This window comes from Chiloscyllium plagiosum, chromosome 32, assembly GCF_004010195.1.
Source record: "Chiloscyllium plagiosum isolate BGI_BamShark_2017 chromosome 32, ASM401019v2, whole genome shotgun sequence".
Lineage (NCBI taxonomy): Eukaryota > Metazoa > Chordata > Chondrichthyes > Orectolobiformes > Hemiscylliidae > Chiloscyllium > Chiloscyllium plagiosum.
In genome coordinates, this window is record NC_057741.1 from 18847017 (window position 1) to 18863132 (window position 16116).

The 16116-nt window shown below is 38.8% G+C and overlaps 1 protein-coding gene and 1 long non-coding RNA gene across 14 annotated transcripts in view; one reads left to right on the plus strand and one right to left on the minus strand.

Annotated features, from left to right (window-relative positions):
• The window catches only part of inpp4b (inositol polyphosphate-4-phosphatase type II B), a 1028621-nt gene that overhangs the window by 124966 nt on the left and 887539 nt on the right, over positions 1–16116 (minus strand). For all 13 annotated transcript variants that reach the window (XR_006309059.1, XM_043674148.1, XM_043674147.1 and 10 more), the window contains one exon: positions 7146–7300. Coding sequence is in view for 12 of the 13 variants with exons in the window: in XM_043674148.1 (XP_043530083.1) it covers positions 7146–7300 (155 nt within the window). In the remaining variant the exon portion in view is untranslated. The remainder of the gene's footprint in view (positions 1–7145; positions 7301–16116) is intronic.
• LOC122539385 lies at positions 2076–13955 on the plus strand. Its single transcript, XR_006309063.1, has 3 exons — positions 2076–2120; positions 12123–12244; positions 13799–13955. It is a non-coding gene; the product is annotated as an uncharacterized LOC122539385 (long non-coding RNA).

A 16116-nucleotide genomic window follows, 5' to 3' on the forward strand; every position in this document is an offset into this window, starting at 1 on the left:
TAAAAAACCGCGGATTCAGGAGAGACCATTGCTGGACTCATTTACGTATATTCTGCTTTCTGCCATTTTCTATGTACAAGTAGGCTTTTAAGTGGCACCTTGTCAAATCCCTTCTGGAAATTAAAGTACAATATTTCCACATTCACTTTTATCTACTGTGCATGTTATTCCTTCAAAGAACTCCAATAAATCAGTTAAATATAATATCCTTTTCATAAAGCCATGATTAACATAGGATTTTCTAAGTGGACATAGAAGTCCTCTTCAGTCAATTCTCGAAAGCTTCCTCTGCTATGACCCAAATATTAACATTACCACTCCTAGTGTCAAACTTCATTCAGTATTTCTACCTTTCTATCCAGTCTTTATCCCATTCTACCTTCCATAACTGCTTAATGCTCCCCCTTGTCTCTACTTATTGGCACAGTGGCATCAACAAATCTTTTGCTTTTCACTCTTAATTTTATAACCCTATTGTCCTTTATTCATGATTATCATATATAGCATACCAACGACTGGAGGCTTGTGCTCAGGGCAAAGTGGTACAGTCAATCTTCCTTTCTATTCTTTTTAAAAAATCTTAAATAGGTGAGATACCCTGTGGTGGGAGCACTGCAACATAAACAAAAATCAAATAGTCAATGGAAATTTACAGAAATCCTCCTTTCTGTGCTGACTCTATGGGCCTATTTAAATTAGAAGTGGTAGAGAATAAGCTATTATCATCTCTTCTATGTAAGAATAAATTTTCTTACCCCAGATGTAATCTACTGGACGATAGCAAGAGGTACCAGTTACATTGACCAGTTATGCATAATTACAAAGACTATCTGCAGCCAGGTTCAAAATAGGTGTCTCTGTGGGGATCTCATGTTAAACATCTTTTCATCCAAAGACTCCATCTTCAGATTAAGAGGAACTTTCAGAGCCATTACCTTATACAAAATTATCTTCCAAGCTTTTCTTCCCTACAGTTACATTTACGCATTCAGGTAACACTACTCCATCTCCACCACAAGTTTCTGAGCTCACAAATTCAGGCAATCTAGAGATTTTGCAATTCTTTCAGAACATATTTGCTTCTGACTTAGAAGGCTAAGCCTTTTGCTTGACGATTGTTGACATTGATTCTGATCTTCACCTTAATTGGTTGTGAACCATTTACTTGCAGGAGGATCTTTCATCTCTTGGATATCCTTTGCAGTGGACCACATTTTTGCTAGATCTAATATTTGCCTTCATTCAACCTCTGTGGATGTGTTCATGATAAGTTTCACATCCTCAGCTGTGTTCCTAAATGCATAATTTGGTTCTGTGCTCACAAAAGAGGATACAAAAAAAATCAGAGAAATGTTGGGATTTAGTAAGAGGGAGGAACTGAAAGAAATCAGTATTATGGGGAAATGATGTTGGGTAATAACTCCCCAAGGCCTGAAAATTTGCGTCCCAGAGTACTTAAGGAAGTGTCTCTAGAAATAGTAGATGAATGGTGGCCATCTTCCAAGATTCTATAAGTGCTGAATTAGTTCTTACAGATTAGAGGGCAGTTAATCTCTATTTAAGAAAGCAAGTAGAGAGAATACCAAGAATTATAGACTAGTAAGCCTGACACTGATAGTGGGGCAAGTGCTCGAGTGCATTACAAAAGATTTAATAGCAGAGCGCTTGGAATACAGTGGCAGGATCAGATAGAGTCAACATGGATTTACAAAAGAGAAATGTACTGGCAGAGGACACAACTGGTAGAGTTGAAGGGGGAGCAGTGGACATCATTTACTTAACATTTCAGAGGGCTTTTAACCAACTCCTATATATCTTATCAACATGTAAAATTAAAGTACACAGGATTGGGGATAGAACATTGAGATGGTTAGAAAACTGGTTGGCAGAGATAAAAGAAAGTGTAGGAGTAAACAGGTTTATTTTTTCCGAATGACAGGCAGCAATTAGTGCGTTATCACAGAGCTAAGTGCTTGGACCTCAGGTAATCACAATATATATTAATGAATTACATAAGGAACTGAATATAATATCTTCAAATTTGCAGATGACAAAGCTGGGCAGGAGGAAGAGCTGTGAAGAGCACACAGAGAAGATTAAGTGTGATTTCTACAAGCTGAGTGAGTGGGTAACTGCATGTCAGATGTGGTATAACGTGGTTAAAAGTGAGATTATCCACTATAGTGCCAAAATCAGGAATGCAGATTATCTGAAGTATTATAAATTGAGAGGAATGTGCAACAAGACCTGGATATCGTTGTACAACAGTCAAAGGTAAGCACACTCATGCAGCAGGTGGGAAAAGAAGGCAGCTGGTATTATGACCTTCATAGAGAGCAGATTCAAGTGCAAGAGCAGAGATGTCTTGCTGCAATCATATAGGAATATTGTGTGCAGTTTTGGTCTCCTTATCTGAGGACAGAAAGTTTACCAGATTATTTCTTGGGATAGCTACAGTTGCATTAGAAGAGAGTAAACAATTAAGATCATATTCACTGGAGTTCAGGAGAATGTGGGGGTGGAGGGGATCTCATAGAAAGGGGACTAGATAGGGGAGGCGTAGAAAGGTGCCTCCGATGACAGGGGAGTCCAAAAAACAGTCTAAGGTTTCAAAGTTTAGCATTCAGGGCTGGGATGACAAGAACTTTCTTCACCCAGAGAATGGTAAGCCTGTGGAGTTTACTACCATAGAAAGCAATTGAGGCAAAAATAAGGAGTTAGATGCAACATTTTAGGGCGAAAGGGATCAAAATATTGGTTTGGGGGAGGGGGGTGGTGGGGTTGGGTGGGGGGAGCAGGAACAGACAATTGAGTTGAATGATTAGTCATGATCATTGTGAAGGGCGGAGCAGGTTCAAGAGGCCAAATAGTCTATCCCTTCTCAAATATTCTATTTTTGTATGTTTCTAAATCTGCATTGACCTTCAAATTGATGGGACACCTATTGACATACACAAGTTGTCAAATTTGAATTCATTGGATCTTTCATTTTTCTGAGGAATTCTTTGCATACCTTTTCTAACAAAGGTATATTGTCTGAAATACGTATCCTTTTCAAAGGATATATCCAGTGCAAATTCAGTAATGATGTTCAACTGACAGGCATATATGTATGTGAACCAGGAAGCTTTTTTAAATAAAATGATAAATGTTTGACATGTTTCAGTGGTAAACAAATGTTGAACAATTTGAACATGCCAGTGCTTTGATTGACTAAAGGTTATTTATAGCAATAATGCAACAATATCAAAACGGAAAGCAACAAACAGAAAGATTGAATTCAGTTCTGGGTGTTATACATCAGAAAGGATGTCTTGCTTTCACAAGGAAGATTCAGTAGGATGATAACAGAATTTAGAAGGTAACGTTATGAGATTGCATATGTTTGGTATGGTAATCATTTGGTAATCAAGGCCAATTATCAGAAGCAACAAACGGAAAGCAAATGTAATACTACAACTCAGACAAACAAACACATATGGACATCAGAAACATAATCTAACTCTTTAGCTGCTATCACCTGTCCATCCATCTTTCTGCTCAAAGCAATGTGACAGTATTTAGAGATATAATCTATATTCAAGTTTAAGACAGATACATTAGACTAGCTGCAAATTTGTACCAAAATAAATGAAACTTGGCAACATTAGCTAAGATTGGTGGATTTATTGTCAGCAGGAAATTTATTTACTTTCATTCAAGCATCATTATGCAATGAAATTTTGGTTTACATGTACCATGAAGTCAAAGTAATTATTTTAAACAGCAACATTGAAAATGATCCAAACCAGTTTCACTGCATTCTGTATATGTTTGCAACATTTATACATTGCGACATTATTCATGAAAATTTCCCAAATTTCCTTCAAAGAAATTGAAGCATTTGTATTCAATATTGTAGTGAGAAAGAAAAGCCAGTACATTCAAACACTATAGTACACAGCTTGTAAGAACATTAATCAATATACATATTCTAGCTGTAAATAAGCTGTATGATCAAATCTGCAGTTTTGCAAAATTCCATATCTACTTGACAAAGACTGACACAAGATATTATCTCCTTTCCCATGATTACTTTTATTGCCAATATGCAATGTACTATGTGTTATACAAGCTGAAAGGGCCATTTTAGTTCTCTTCCAATGTTATGGTCTATTTGATAAATTTCCACAGATAATATTACTGTGTAAATTTTAGCAAAGAAAATATGAGTAACACGTGGACAGGAGCAGGCTATTTAGCCTCTCAATCCTGTCATACAATCAATTATTACTAATTTGCAAGCCAAGTCCGTTACTTTCTGTCTTTGATTCATGTTCCTCTCTTAACTTTAATCTAACCAAAATGTATCAATCCTGTCTTAAAAATTAGAATAGACACGGCATCTAGAATCTTTAACAAAAGAAAACACCACAGGCAGGATTTCACATTTTGTGCCAGGACACCGATAATGAGTTAAATAGGGGTCCCAGCACTGCGCTCACAGGGAACAGTCACCAATACGTAGTCTGAAGACTACGCTTGGCATCCAGTAAAGGAGAGTGGAATGCTTCTTGAAGCTGGACGATCAATAGGAGGCCCTCCAGCAAGGAGGGACTTGCTGCTTGCTACTGCAAATTAGGGAGACAGAGTGAAGACATCTCTCAAATGAGACACCCTTTCAGCAGTTTTAAAAATCATGAATTAAGACTGTTGGGACTTTATGCAGGACAAACCCATCCACACAGTTCCTGCAGTCAACCTTGTAGCCAGATGGGTGAGGAGGGATTCTCAGTGTTTGTCCGCAACACTGGTAGTCCAATTTTGCCAGTCAACTTCTGATAATTGGCCTTGATTACCAAATGATTACCATACCAAACATATGCAATCTCATAATGTTACCTTCTAAATTCTGTTATCATGCTACTGAATCTTCCTTGTGAAAGCAAGACATCCTTTCTGATGTATAACACCCAGAACTGAATTCAATACTCCAGATGGTATTTGACTTAATCCCTGTAAAATTTGCTATTACTGAAATGGTCCCCACCTTAGCTATATATTCCTTTATTGACTAACCTGGACATGGATTCTTTATGCAGCAACAACAGAAATGCAAAGAGGACCTGGGAAAGCTGCTTTCCCAAGGTCTCTCACACTTACACCTACATGCTGCAGAATCTGAGAAGCTGGAGAAAGGTATCTTTACCAAGAATGCAAGCAATTTCAAATGCATGCATGCATTAGGCCAAGGAAGTCAGCGCAAGTTTATGGTGTCCCCCTATATGTGAAGATAGTGCAAAGTCAAGAATCAAAGAATCTATGAAGACAAAAATGGTGAGAATTACAACACTTTTAAGTACTGCCCTACAACTGACTTCCATGGCATTGTCCTCCCATTAATAGATTAATAGAGCTGGCAACTCCAGGCCCCTCTGCATTGTTTCAACTACACCTTCTCCAGGGCAATTAGGGATGGCAAATAAAAACGGTGGCTGAGCCAGAAACAATCACATCCCTCAACAAGCTTTTTAAAAATGATAAAAATAACAGATTGCCATGAAAATCCATCATTTCCACTCCTACTGAAGTTACCAGGTTGTCCAAAACGTCTACATGGTTCACAAATGTACTTTAAGACAGGAAATCTCCTCGGTATCAAGCTGGTGCTGAGTCAGTGACAGCTGAATCTAACTTAGCCTCATTGACAGTAAGGGACTCCCAACCTCATCACATCCTGATTGAATCTGCCTGTTATTTATTCCAGTTTTATGTCAAAAAACTATTAATTTTCTGGCATAGCTTACCGGTGACTCCACATACTTGACTTTTAACTGCCTTTTGAAATAACAGAGTAAGGCACTCAGCCGTATCAAAGTTGCTACAGAGAAGTCATAGAAGAATAAAGCCTGGTCGATAAACCGGCACTGAACTCACTTCCTCAGAACATTGTAGATGTACTTACTCAACATGGCCTGCAGTGGATAAATAAGGTTGCTCATCACTTTTCAAGGAAATTGAGGGATAGGCTCCTCACAGAGTAAGAAAGCTACATTCATCTTCCCCTAAAGCAATGAATCTTCATTTAGTTGATGATTCTTCCTGATGTTTATTTCCTCTTCATCAGTCTGTATGTTTCACAGCATTCCTGCATCATCCTTCTTAATAGCAATTACCTCTTCAGTCACTATTCAACCATTTTCACTTTTCTTTTGATTCATTCAACAATTGTGCATTCAACAATTTTCTTCAGGTTGCCTACTTCAATGTACACTGTTTATTCCTTGTGTGGTGAAATAACAGGGGCAATGAAAATTTGGCTTCTTCCAGAGAATACCATTCAGCTTATTTTTATGCACTATTGCTAAAATGATTGTTTTATTTATTCCAAGTCAATAAAGTAATCAAATCACAAGTGTGGAGCTTCCTCTGATCATTATAGCACTGTCTATATAAGGCCAAAAACTGATTTGTACTGAGTGAAGGATAATTTACAAGAGTAATCCTTGGCACAGAACACAAACTGCTAACTTCCCTTGCCAATATGGAGATTGGAGCTCAATTGCAACATGCAGACAGGTTCTTTGCTTTCCCGTATAATCAATAATGTAGAAATATACAATCAAGATGTGGCTTAATTGAATGCTTTGGTTCATCAGGAAACTGCATTAAACATCAGATTCTGACTTCATACTTCTATCTTTATTAAGAGGAAATATAATCACCATATTTTATGGACAAAATTAAATATTAGCAAAGGACAAAATTGGTGGCAATGGGATGGCTACCCAATGTTTAACAAATCTAAAAATCATTCCTATTGATTTTTTTTACTTAGTTTCAGGAACTGGGTGTCTGAGTATAATTAATTCTTTATGAGTGGACTCAACCCATAAGCAAGCTTTGCACTTGAAAACTTAGGAAACACTAAAGCTCTTCCAGATTACTGTACTTTGTGAAGACTATATCCAGAAGTAAATATGCCAAATTTTTATAAACCTATTTTCTAATTATTTGTATGACCAGTAATACCTTTCTGCTTTGAAGCAACAATTTTACTACTCTTTTTCTGTATAAATTGACACAATTTTGTTCAACTTTACTTATCATGAAGCCTTATAATTGTGCTGCTAGTAATTATACAATTATACTGGAGAAATGCCTACCTCCTCATGCAGTCCAATGCTCTGGCAAAATAGTCTGGGTGTAGACTATGCTCTTCTTGAAGAATCACACATTGTTCTAATGTGACTGACATGGATGTCCTGTCTTTGGCACTTTTACAGCTTGTGACGCGTATTCCGTTTAACCTTCGGCAAATCTAAACAAGATTTAAAACAACTTTAATTACTGAAACTGTTCTCTGAATACTTTCATTGTCTTTGTAAAACAGCAAATTATTGTTCAAATAAATTGTAAGCGCAAGGGGTCAGGATTCCAAAACTAGGGACCGTAAAGATAATATAATCAACAATAAATCCAGTAATGTACTCAGGAGGGGTTTCATTTCTTTACTCAATGCAATAAGAATATGAAACTTGCTAATGTTACAACACAGAGATAGCAAGCCAGACCAAATCAGATTTGCTGATACTGAATTTGCAATACAATGAAATTGAAATATTTGATGACCTTCAAAATTGCTCAGTTGTTCCTTATCAGGCTTTAAGAATAACAGATATCAGGCACCAAGTTTATAACTTAAACAGAAATTAACCATTAATTATTAATACTGGAATCAAAAGGTGTGGCACTGGAAAAACACAGCTGGTCAGGCAGCATTCGAGGAGCAGGACAGTCGACAGGACAGGAATATTAATACTGGAACTTTAGGAGATCAAACCTAAACAACAAAATAATCTAACTAATGTCTATGATATAAACACAATCTTCATTGATTGTAATTCCCACAGATACAAATACAGACACATAGACAGATAGAGACATTAATGGATAGATTTACAAGAAAAGAGTCATAAATGGCCAGTTTGATAACGGTTTCAAAAATGAATATCATGTCTTTTTGAAATTCCTTGAGTGATGGTTGAATTGAAGGCTTGACTTTTGAAGTGACAGGTCAATACAAACAGCTTCCAGCAGGGCCCAAGGAATATTCAATTATTTCCTATAAACTAGGATTATTTTCTCAGAAAATTCAATAATTCTTCAACTGAATGCAAAATGAGTCAGAGTAAAACTTGAACACAGCTTCTGAGTGCCCATCCTTCTGTCCAAAAAAATCACAGTCAAAACCAGTTCAATCTATGGTTTCTCTTTCTTTTTCACATTCTCTGTGGTTGGCTGACTGACACTCTTTGATTGACCAATGCAACATTCAACCAACTGCATTCAAAAGGTTGAGAATAACTCATGGTGCTGAATCATCTGCAATGTTTTTAGAACAATTATTCACCTGCAATTATCTTTCCAGGCCAGTTCCCATTAAGAATCATCAATTTGCTTGGCCTCTCCTCCTTTCCAAAACAAGCTGCTGCTCAAAGCCCAAAGTTCTATTTGTAACTTAAGCTAAAAACACCAAAGAACTGGGGACACTAGAAATCAGAAATAAAAGTAGAACTTTCTGGAAAAATGCAGTGAGTCAGGCATCTGTGGAGAGAATGTAGAGTTAACATTTTGGGTCCAGTGACGCTTCTTCAGAGCTGATTTTATCTTGGAAAAGATTGCTGTAAAAGCTGAGGATGGAGTGGGAGGTTTGCAGGGAGAAGTAAATGATAGGTGGAGCTGGAGCCCAAAGAAAGAAAAAAACAGGCAAGGCAATGGGTAATTGTCACCCTGGAAGAATCAATAGCTGCTAATAGCTGACAATAGGTTGTTTTTGGTAGCAGCCCATGTGATGACAAAATCTGGTGTGTGAGGATTGGTGTAAGGATATGGGAAAAGGTGCTCAGGCTCTAAAATGATTGAACTCAATATTACGTCCTGAAGGCTGCAGGATCCCCAAGCACAAAATGAGATGCTGTTCTTCTAGTTTGTGCTGAACTTCACTGGAGCACTGCAGCAAGTCCAAGACAGAGGTGTTGACCAACAAACACAGTGGTGTGTTGAAATAGCAGGCAACCAGAAGCTCAGGGTCATTTTTACAGATAGAATATAGATGTTCCGCAAAGTGGTCATCCAGTCTGTTTTGTCTCCCCTTGTTAGAGGAAAGCAGAGAATACAATAAACCAGATTGAGGGAAGTGCTTCACTTACAGAGTATGTCTGTGGCCTTGGGTAGTGAGGAGGGATGGTAGATCGGTGAGGTTCAGGCCTTATTTTCCAGGAAGAAGCAGAGAGCTCAGAGACTGTGCTGATGGGGGATGGACATGTAAAGGGATTGCAGTTTCACGGTGAAGATGGGGCAGCTGGAAACTGAAAACTTGAAATTCTGATATGGATGTAAACCATCAGAAAAATTGTAGATCTAAGTGGGAAGAGACTAGACAAGAGGAGAAAAAAATCAGTCGAGGTAGGAAGAGGGGAGTCCTTTGGGGCAGGAGCAGGCAGAAACAATGGGTCTGCCTATGCAGTCCTGTTGTTGATCGAGTTCAATAATTTCAGAGCCTGAGCACCTTCTCCCATGTCCTTACCCCAAACCCCACACACCAAACCTTGGCATCACGTGGGCTGCTATCATAAACAACAACCCTTTGTCACATTAATGGCCTATATTGGCAGCTATTGAATCCCCCAGGCTGACCTTTACCCATTCCTTTGTTGTCACAAACTCTTTTCTCTCTGGGCTCCAGCTTCACCATTGTTAACCTCCCACCCCCACACATACCCCCAACCCCACCTTCAGCATATCTACCATCTTTTTCTAGCTAAAATCAGTTCTGGAGAAGTGTCACTGGACCTGAAATATTAACTCTGCTTTCTCTCCACAGATGCTACCAGATCTGCTGAGTTTTTCCAGTATTTGTTTTTGTTTTTCAACTTAAGCTCACCGTTCCAAAGCAAATGTGAAAAAAAGTAAAGAAAACCAATAATGGTCCCTACATATGCAGTAGCAAGTAGATTTAGTACATTGAATGCAAAGCTAACTAAACAATTACCAACAAAAGATTAGACAGAAGGGTGTATTGAGAGCATGAGTAGGTTAGAGGAGGTTAATGTGTCATGAAAGCACCAACACAGACTAGTAGGTCAGGTGGCCTGTTTCTATGCTGTATATATTTTATAATACTATGAATAGCTGTGATCCAACTTTAAAAGCTGTACAATAATATTGGGATCAGAGTCAAAAAGTGGAAACAATATTGGAATACCATGATACAAAATGTTTTAATATTTTAATCTTTATCTGAGTAGAAGCAATATGCATGTTAATTTTAAATGAATTATTAGCAGACATGAATTTTTCATAAAAGTTTTAAGCATTTGTATAATGTATATCCTGCAGCTTTGTTTCATAGCTAGGATTTTTTCCTGTCATTTGTGAGACTGTTCCCAATTGTCTCATTAGTATTAATGCTGACGTTAAAACTACAAAATATGTAGTTTGCTTGTTATTGTTACGTATATATTCACGGCTAAGCACAAGTGCCCTATATCTGGATCTGGGAGTGCTGGTAGAGGATTCTCTAAAGGTAAACATGCAGGTTGAGTCCGTGATTAAGAAAGCGAATGCAATGTTGTCAATTATCTCAAGAGGGTTGGAATATAAAAGCACTGTTGTGCTACTGAGACTTTATAAAGCTCTGGTTAGACCCCATTTGGAGTACTGTGTCCAGTTTTGGTCCCCACACCTCAGGAAGGACATACTGGCACTGGAGCGTGTCCAGCGGAGATTCACACAGATGATCCCTGGAATAGTAGGTCTAACATATGAGGAACGGCTGAGGATCCTGGGATTGTATTCATTGGAGTTTAGAAGATTAAGGGGAGATCTAATAGAAACTTACAAGATAATACATGGCTTGGAGAGGGTGGACGCTAGGAAAGTATTTCCGTTAGGCGAGGAGACTAGCTCCCGTGGACACAGCCTGAGAATTAGAGGGGGTAAATTCGGAACAGAAATGCGGAGACAATTCTTCAGCCAGAGAGTGGTGGGCCTGTGGAATTCATTGCCACAGAGTGCAGTGGAGGCTGGGACGCTAAATGTCTTCAAGGCAGAAATCGATAAATTCTTGATGTCACAAGGAATTAAGGGCTACGGGGAGAATGCGGGTAAGTGGAGTTGAAATGCCCATCAGCCATGATTGAATGGCGGAGTGGACTCGATGGGCCGAATGGCCTTACTTCCGCTCCTATGTCTTATGGTCTTATTGTCTTATCTGTCTTTAAGTTGCTAGGGTAACTAGTGTTGTAAATCTTTTGTATAGCTGGAAAAAGGCTGATGCTCAGCAATTCTGTGAGAATGAGGAGGACAGAAAGCTACTGATTCAAATAAAGATACACAGAGGAATAAGTTCTAGAAAATTATCAGTCTAGTTCTTCTGGTAATTACAGGGAAACAAAAGCCAGAACTGAAAACGATTCTAGTAGATGACACGTGATCAAACTGAGATCTTGTGCATCAGCGTCCTACTCACAAATTTATCTTATTTCTGGGAAATGATTCCAATTATGAAGATATGGAACTGATTGCATTATTCATTTCTCTGTATCAATGAAGTTGCAGGATTAAAAATTGGCATATGTGGCTGCTCCGAAGTCCAATTTAACTTTTCAAATATCTGTAAACAAATCTTTCAACATAAACATTTGAACGAGACATTTGGCAGGAAATACTTCTGGGTAGTGGAGATTACCAAAGTGTCTGCAGGGATTGGAACAGACCTGTAACCACTTGTGCTCTGAGCTATAAGTGATTAGAGGCAGATAAATCTGCCTCAGAGAGCCAGTGGTCAATCTGACTGGTTGGCAGTACGTTAGTCTCAGCCGTATGAGTGGCTGGGACTACAAGCAGAGCACAGATTCTAAAGCTGGGATGTTAAAGAGTAGTGTTGAACAAGTTTTATTGCACCATTTCTGCCATGGCCCTGATGGAGTTATCGCATGCAATTGTGCATCTTATCTCATTATTTATGAAAGTGATAGGTTAGGCAGGTTACTTTTCGAATTTCGCAATGAGAGATACGGCCTCTGTCTTGCCACTCTTGGGTCCTTTCGGCTTCTAATGCTCTGGTATCATCATTAAAGACTAACTGGATGCCACTTCAGAACTGCCTATCACACAGTGATGCTTGCCTCGAAACGCTCAAAACGTTGTACAGAAGAGAAAGAAGCCAGCTCCATCCTTTACAGAGAAAATTTAAAGTCTGGTGGGTAGAGTGACAGAGTAATTTGAGATGTAATGTAAGCTGCAGCATTTATGTATTAAAGTGCATATGTAATATATCATATATATCTGATTTAATAATATTCATTATAAATTTCAGTTTGAGTTTTGAGTTAATAACTATCTGAAGTTAATAATTAAGTATTTGTAAGTATTTTCTGTAGCCATGGAAATTTCTTTAATATTATTCCTGAGGCCTGGTTCCATGGATTTCTTTTCATTTTACATTGTTTTGCAATCCAGCAAAGTAAACAAAGGGACCTCAGGATTTGTTAGAGACTTCTGCAACTTGTCTTTTAAGCTTATGGGAAACACTCTAGCTGAAGGGAGACTTATGAGTTTCAGTTATTTTCTTTGCAGAAATCTTTTAAAGTCTTTGAAATAGAAAGACTGAACAGATCAGTGATCCCGAGATGCAAGTGATAAATAGTGAACTAGGTTATCTGAGAGTGAAGAACTAATGTTTGTTCCAGACGAAATCCAGAACTGAAAGTGATACTAGAGGATGACAAGTGACCAACTAAGCCCTTGTGTACCAATATCCTACTCATAAAATTTATCTTATTTCTGGGAAATTATTCCAATTGTGGAGATATGTAACAGATGGCCTTTGACCTAAATCCCAACACTCACTTTGCTTCTTTTCAATTTGCACAGAATGTTTGGGATTATACTTCTACTTACTGAAAATGTTTGAATCTGTTATAAGTACGTGATTGGTTAATTCTATTTTATCTTTATTTCTTTTATTAATAAACTTCTATTTTAGTATTAAAGTAAAATTTGCATAATTGGTTGCCCATCTTTCAGTGAGAGACTACTTCATTAAAACCAAAACAAAATATGACCGATCAAGCAAGGTTTCTGTAATATCTGACTTGCCAAAAAGTAAATTAAGAACCAAGATAGTTTAAACTTTTACGTTTTGTTTACTTTTAATCTAATACTATCCATAATTTTGTTAATAATTAACAGATGGATCTTTCTCTCGCTTTTTCTTTCTTTGGCAGAATGTATTGTTGCACATTTTGATTATTCTTAATGTTTCCCACTGTTTATTGACTGGTGACATTGAGGTCTCCTATGAGCCTGAAAGAGTGTTTGGTAGTGATGGTAACAGTAATGACGGAAATCTCAATAAGAAGCAACTATTGACAGTGAATATACACCAGAGGTGCGAGTGCAGTCACAAGACTCCTCTACTTGAGAGTGACAACTTATTTCAGGGGACAAAGTGTGGTGTTGGAATCACAGAAATGGCCATGCATGGGTAAGAGGCATAGTCGACACGAGGTCCTATGGTTTACAACTTCAGGTAGGTGAAGCAGTCCTGAACATGTGGACCACATGAAAGCTTCAACTGACAAACGGGGCAGTAGTAAAACATACCCAGCCCCACAAAACAGCTAAAAAGGCTGTCAGAACCCAGGGGTTCTCCCTCTCCATCTAGTGTCAAAGAAAGCTTAGAGTCTGAGATGGACACAGCAGATGTCACAGCTACAATACCTTTACTGCCTGATGATGGATTTCTTCCCAGATATTCCAGGTGCAAGAGGCAGGCTACAGTGCAACACCACCAGTATCCAAAGCTGTCGGAGGAATTGGACCGAAAATGTGCCAAGAGAGGCTACAAGAAAAATAGCAGGCCTACATCCCGGACCTAAAGGGCGAGGAATGCAGTGACTACAATGAGCTCAGTCAGCTGGCCATGGGGCTGTTAACCTGGTCCAATCATGGAGGTCTGGCTGACAGATATAAACAGGAATCTTCCAACTCTATTTTGATTTAGTCCCTACCCTCCCCTTCACTGTTTTGATCACACAGCACTGCCCTTTGATGTGAAGGGCAGTGTTTGTCACTGGCCACCCGGGTGTTTTCCTATCTTCCTGGTGGTGGAAATTGAATAAAAAATTTGTGCACTTTGTGTCCTTCACTGTGTTTCACACGTATATACACACACTCCATGGGTGCTGGGGATAAAATAAGCACTACCGCCTGTGGGGGTTAAAAAAAAATGAAAAAAAAATAAACAGGAATCTCAGAGCTGTGTAAGTAACGAGCGACTTGATGATGGGGCAGTGACCTCTGTGGAGTTATTTCAGTCTTAGTGGGACTCTCCTAATCTCAAGCCCACATACTAGCAACAACAACAATGGCTTGCCAGCCTGGATCCTCAAGAAAGTGTTTGATGGGAGCTTGGTTTTGTTTTGGGATTTTGCTGGGCTGACCTAGAGTCCCTCTGTTCAGGATATGTCTTGAGTGAGGCAATTTCCTTCACTCAAGTGGTGTCCCCCAACCTCAGTTGGCCTGAGCCTTTTACTCATAAGCACCACTTGCCACATTTTCTAATAACAAAACCAGTTGTAGTGGCTGTTTGAAGTCCAGTTGGGCTTCAGCTAGTAGATGCTTTTGCATGGTTGCATCATTAATCCCACATATCAGACAGTCTCTCAGCATTTCATTAAGGGTCAAACAAAAGTTATATGCCTCTGCCAGTCATCTTAACCTCATCAAAAATCCTGACACAGATTCTCCGGGTCCTCGAATTACTGAGTAAAACCGATAGAGGAGTGGCATAGTATTCCTTAACTAAATCCATGAACTCTCGAAAGGCTTCAGTACCTGGGGCCTCAGGAAAGGTTAGGCTCATAATATTGGTAAAAGCTGTGGGTCCACAAGCTGTCAGGAGAATTATTCATTGCTTTTCATCTGCCCCAATGTCATTTGGCTGGAAAAAGTAATGCAGTCTTTCCATACAATGGGCCCAGATTTCCATGGCAGGAACAAACGAGTCAAGTTTCCCAAATAACGGCATGATGCCGGAAATGGACCAGGTTAACAGCCCCAATCAGGGAACTCATATTCTATGAAGTCTATCTGTCTGACCTTGTTACAATCACTACAGACTTGTTTACATTTAAGGATGGAGGTGGGAAAAGGTGGACACAATTTTAGCACAATTACAGAAAATCAACACAATCATACTGTCCAGTGGGGACCAACTACATTCATTTTCAGAAAGATAGACACGAGGATAACTTTAGTCAGGAAGACTGTCTGGATTATCGGTAGGTGGGTGAGGTGATTAAAGTATTCAAAAATATAAATACACTGAAATTTGGCAACAATATATCAACTTCTACAGTTAATTTGAACAATTGGAGTGAGTTTCCTAGGCATCCTGATACTTGCCCATAAAAGAAGTTCCAGAACATCACTGCATGTGAAATGGCTCGAATAAAAGAGCCAGCAAGAATATGAATAGGAAATGAGCTGAGGGACATGAAAATTGAGTAAAGATTAATTTTTTTTTCAGACTAGAGGGAGATTTATAATGAAATTTCCATGGCTTTGAATTTTTGCCCAAGTAAAAGTTGTATTGAGTTTGTTTGGAGGGAATTTTACCACAAGTGCAGCAAGAATTCTCATTGTATCCTGCCAAATGCATTTCAGTAACTACCTACTACTTGGCTCAATGCATTCCTTACATCTGATTCTATCCCTTCCTACCTTGCTTCATTCCTCAATCAACTTGCCACTCAGTAGATTCTGCCAAAAGACCAACATCCCTGCTTCCATGTTTAAAATGGCTGTGTACTTGAATGGGACGCTGGCATCTGAAGCTGCCCTGCTTGATGACAGACAGATTCTGAAATGCCGGAGAAGGGAGAAGATGGTGCCATGTTTCTCAGACAATGACACTGCGGTCTTGGTGGAGGGAGTAGTGCAAAAGAAAGTGTGCCCTCTTTCCAAAGGACTAGGACGCCAAGCCACCAGACCGAGGTAGAAAGATAAAACCCTATTGACGGCACTTTGGTGACACAGCTGACATTGCACTGTACATAAATTCTCACG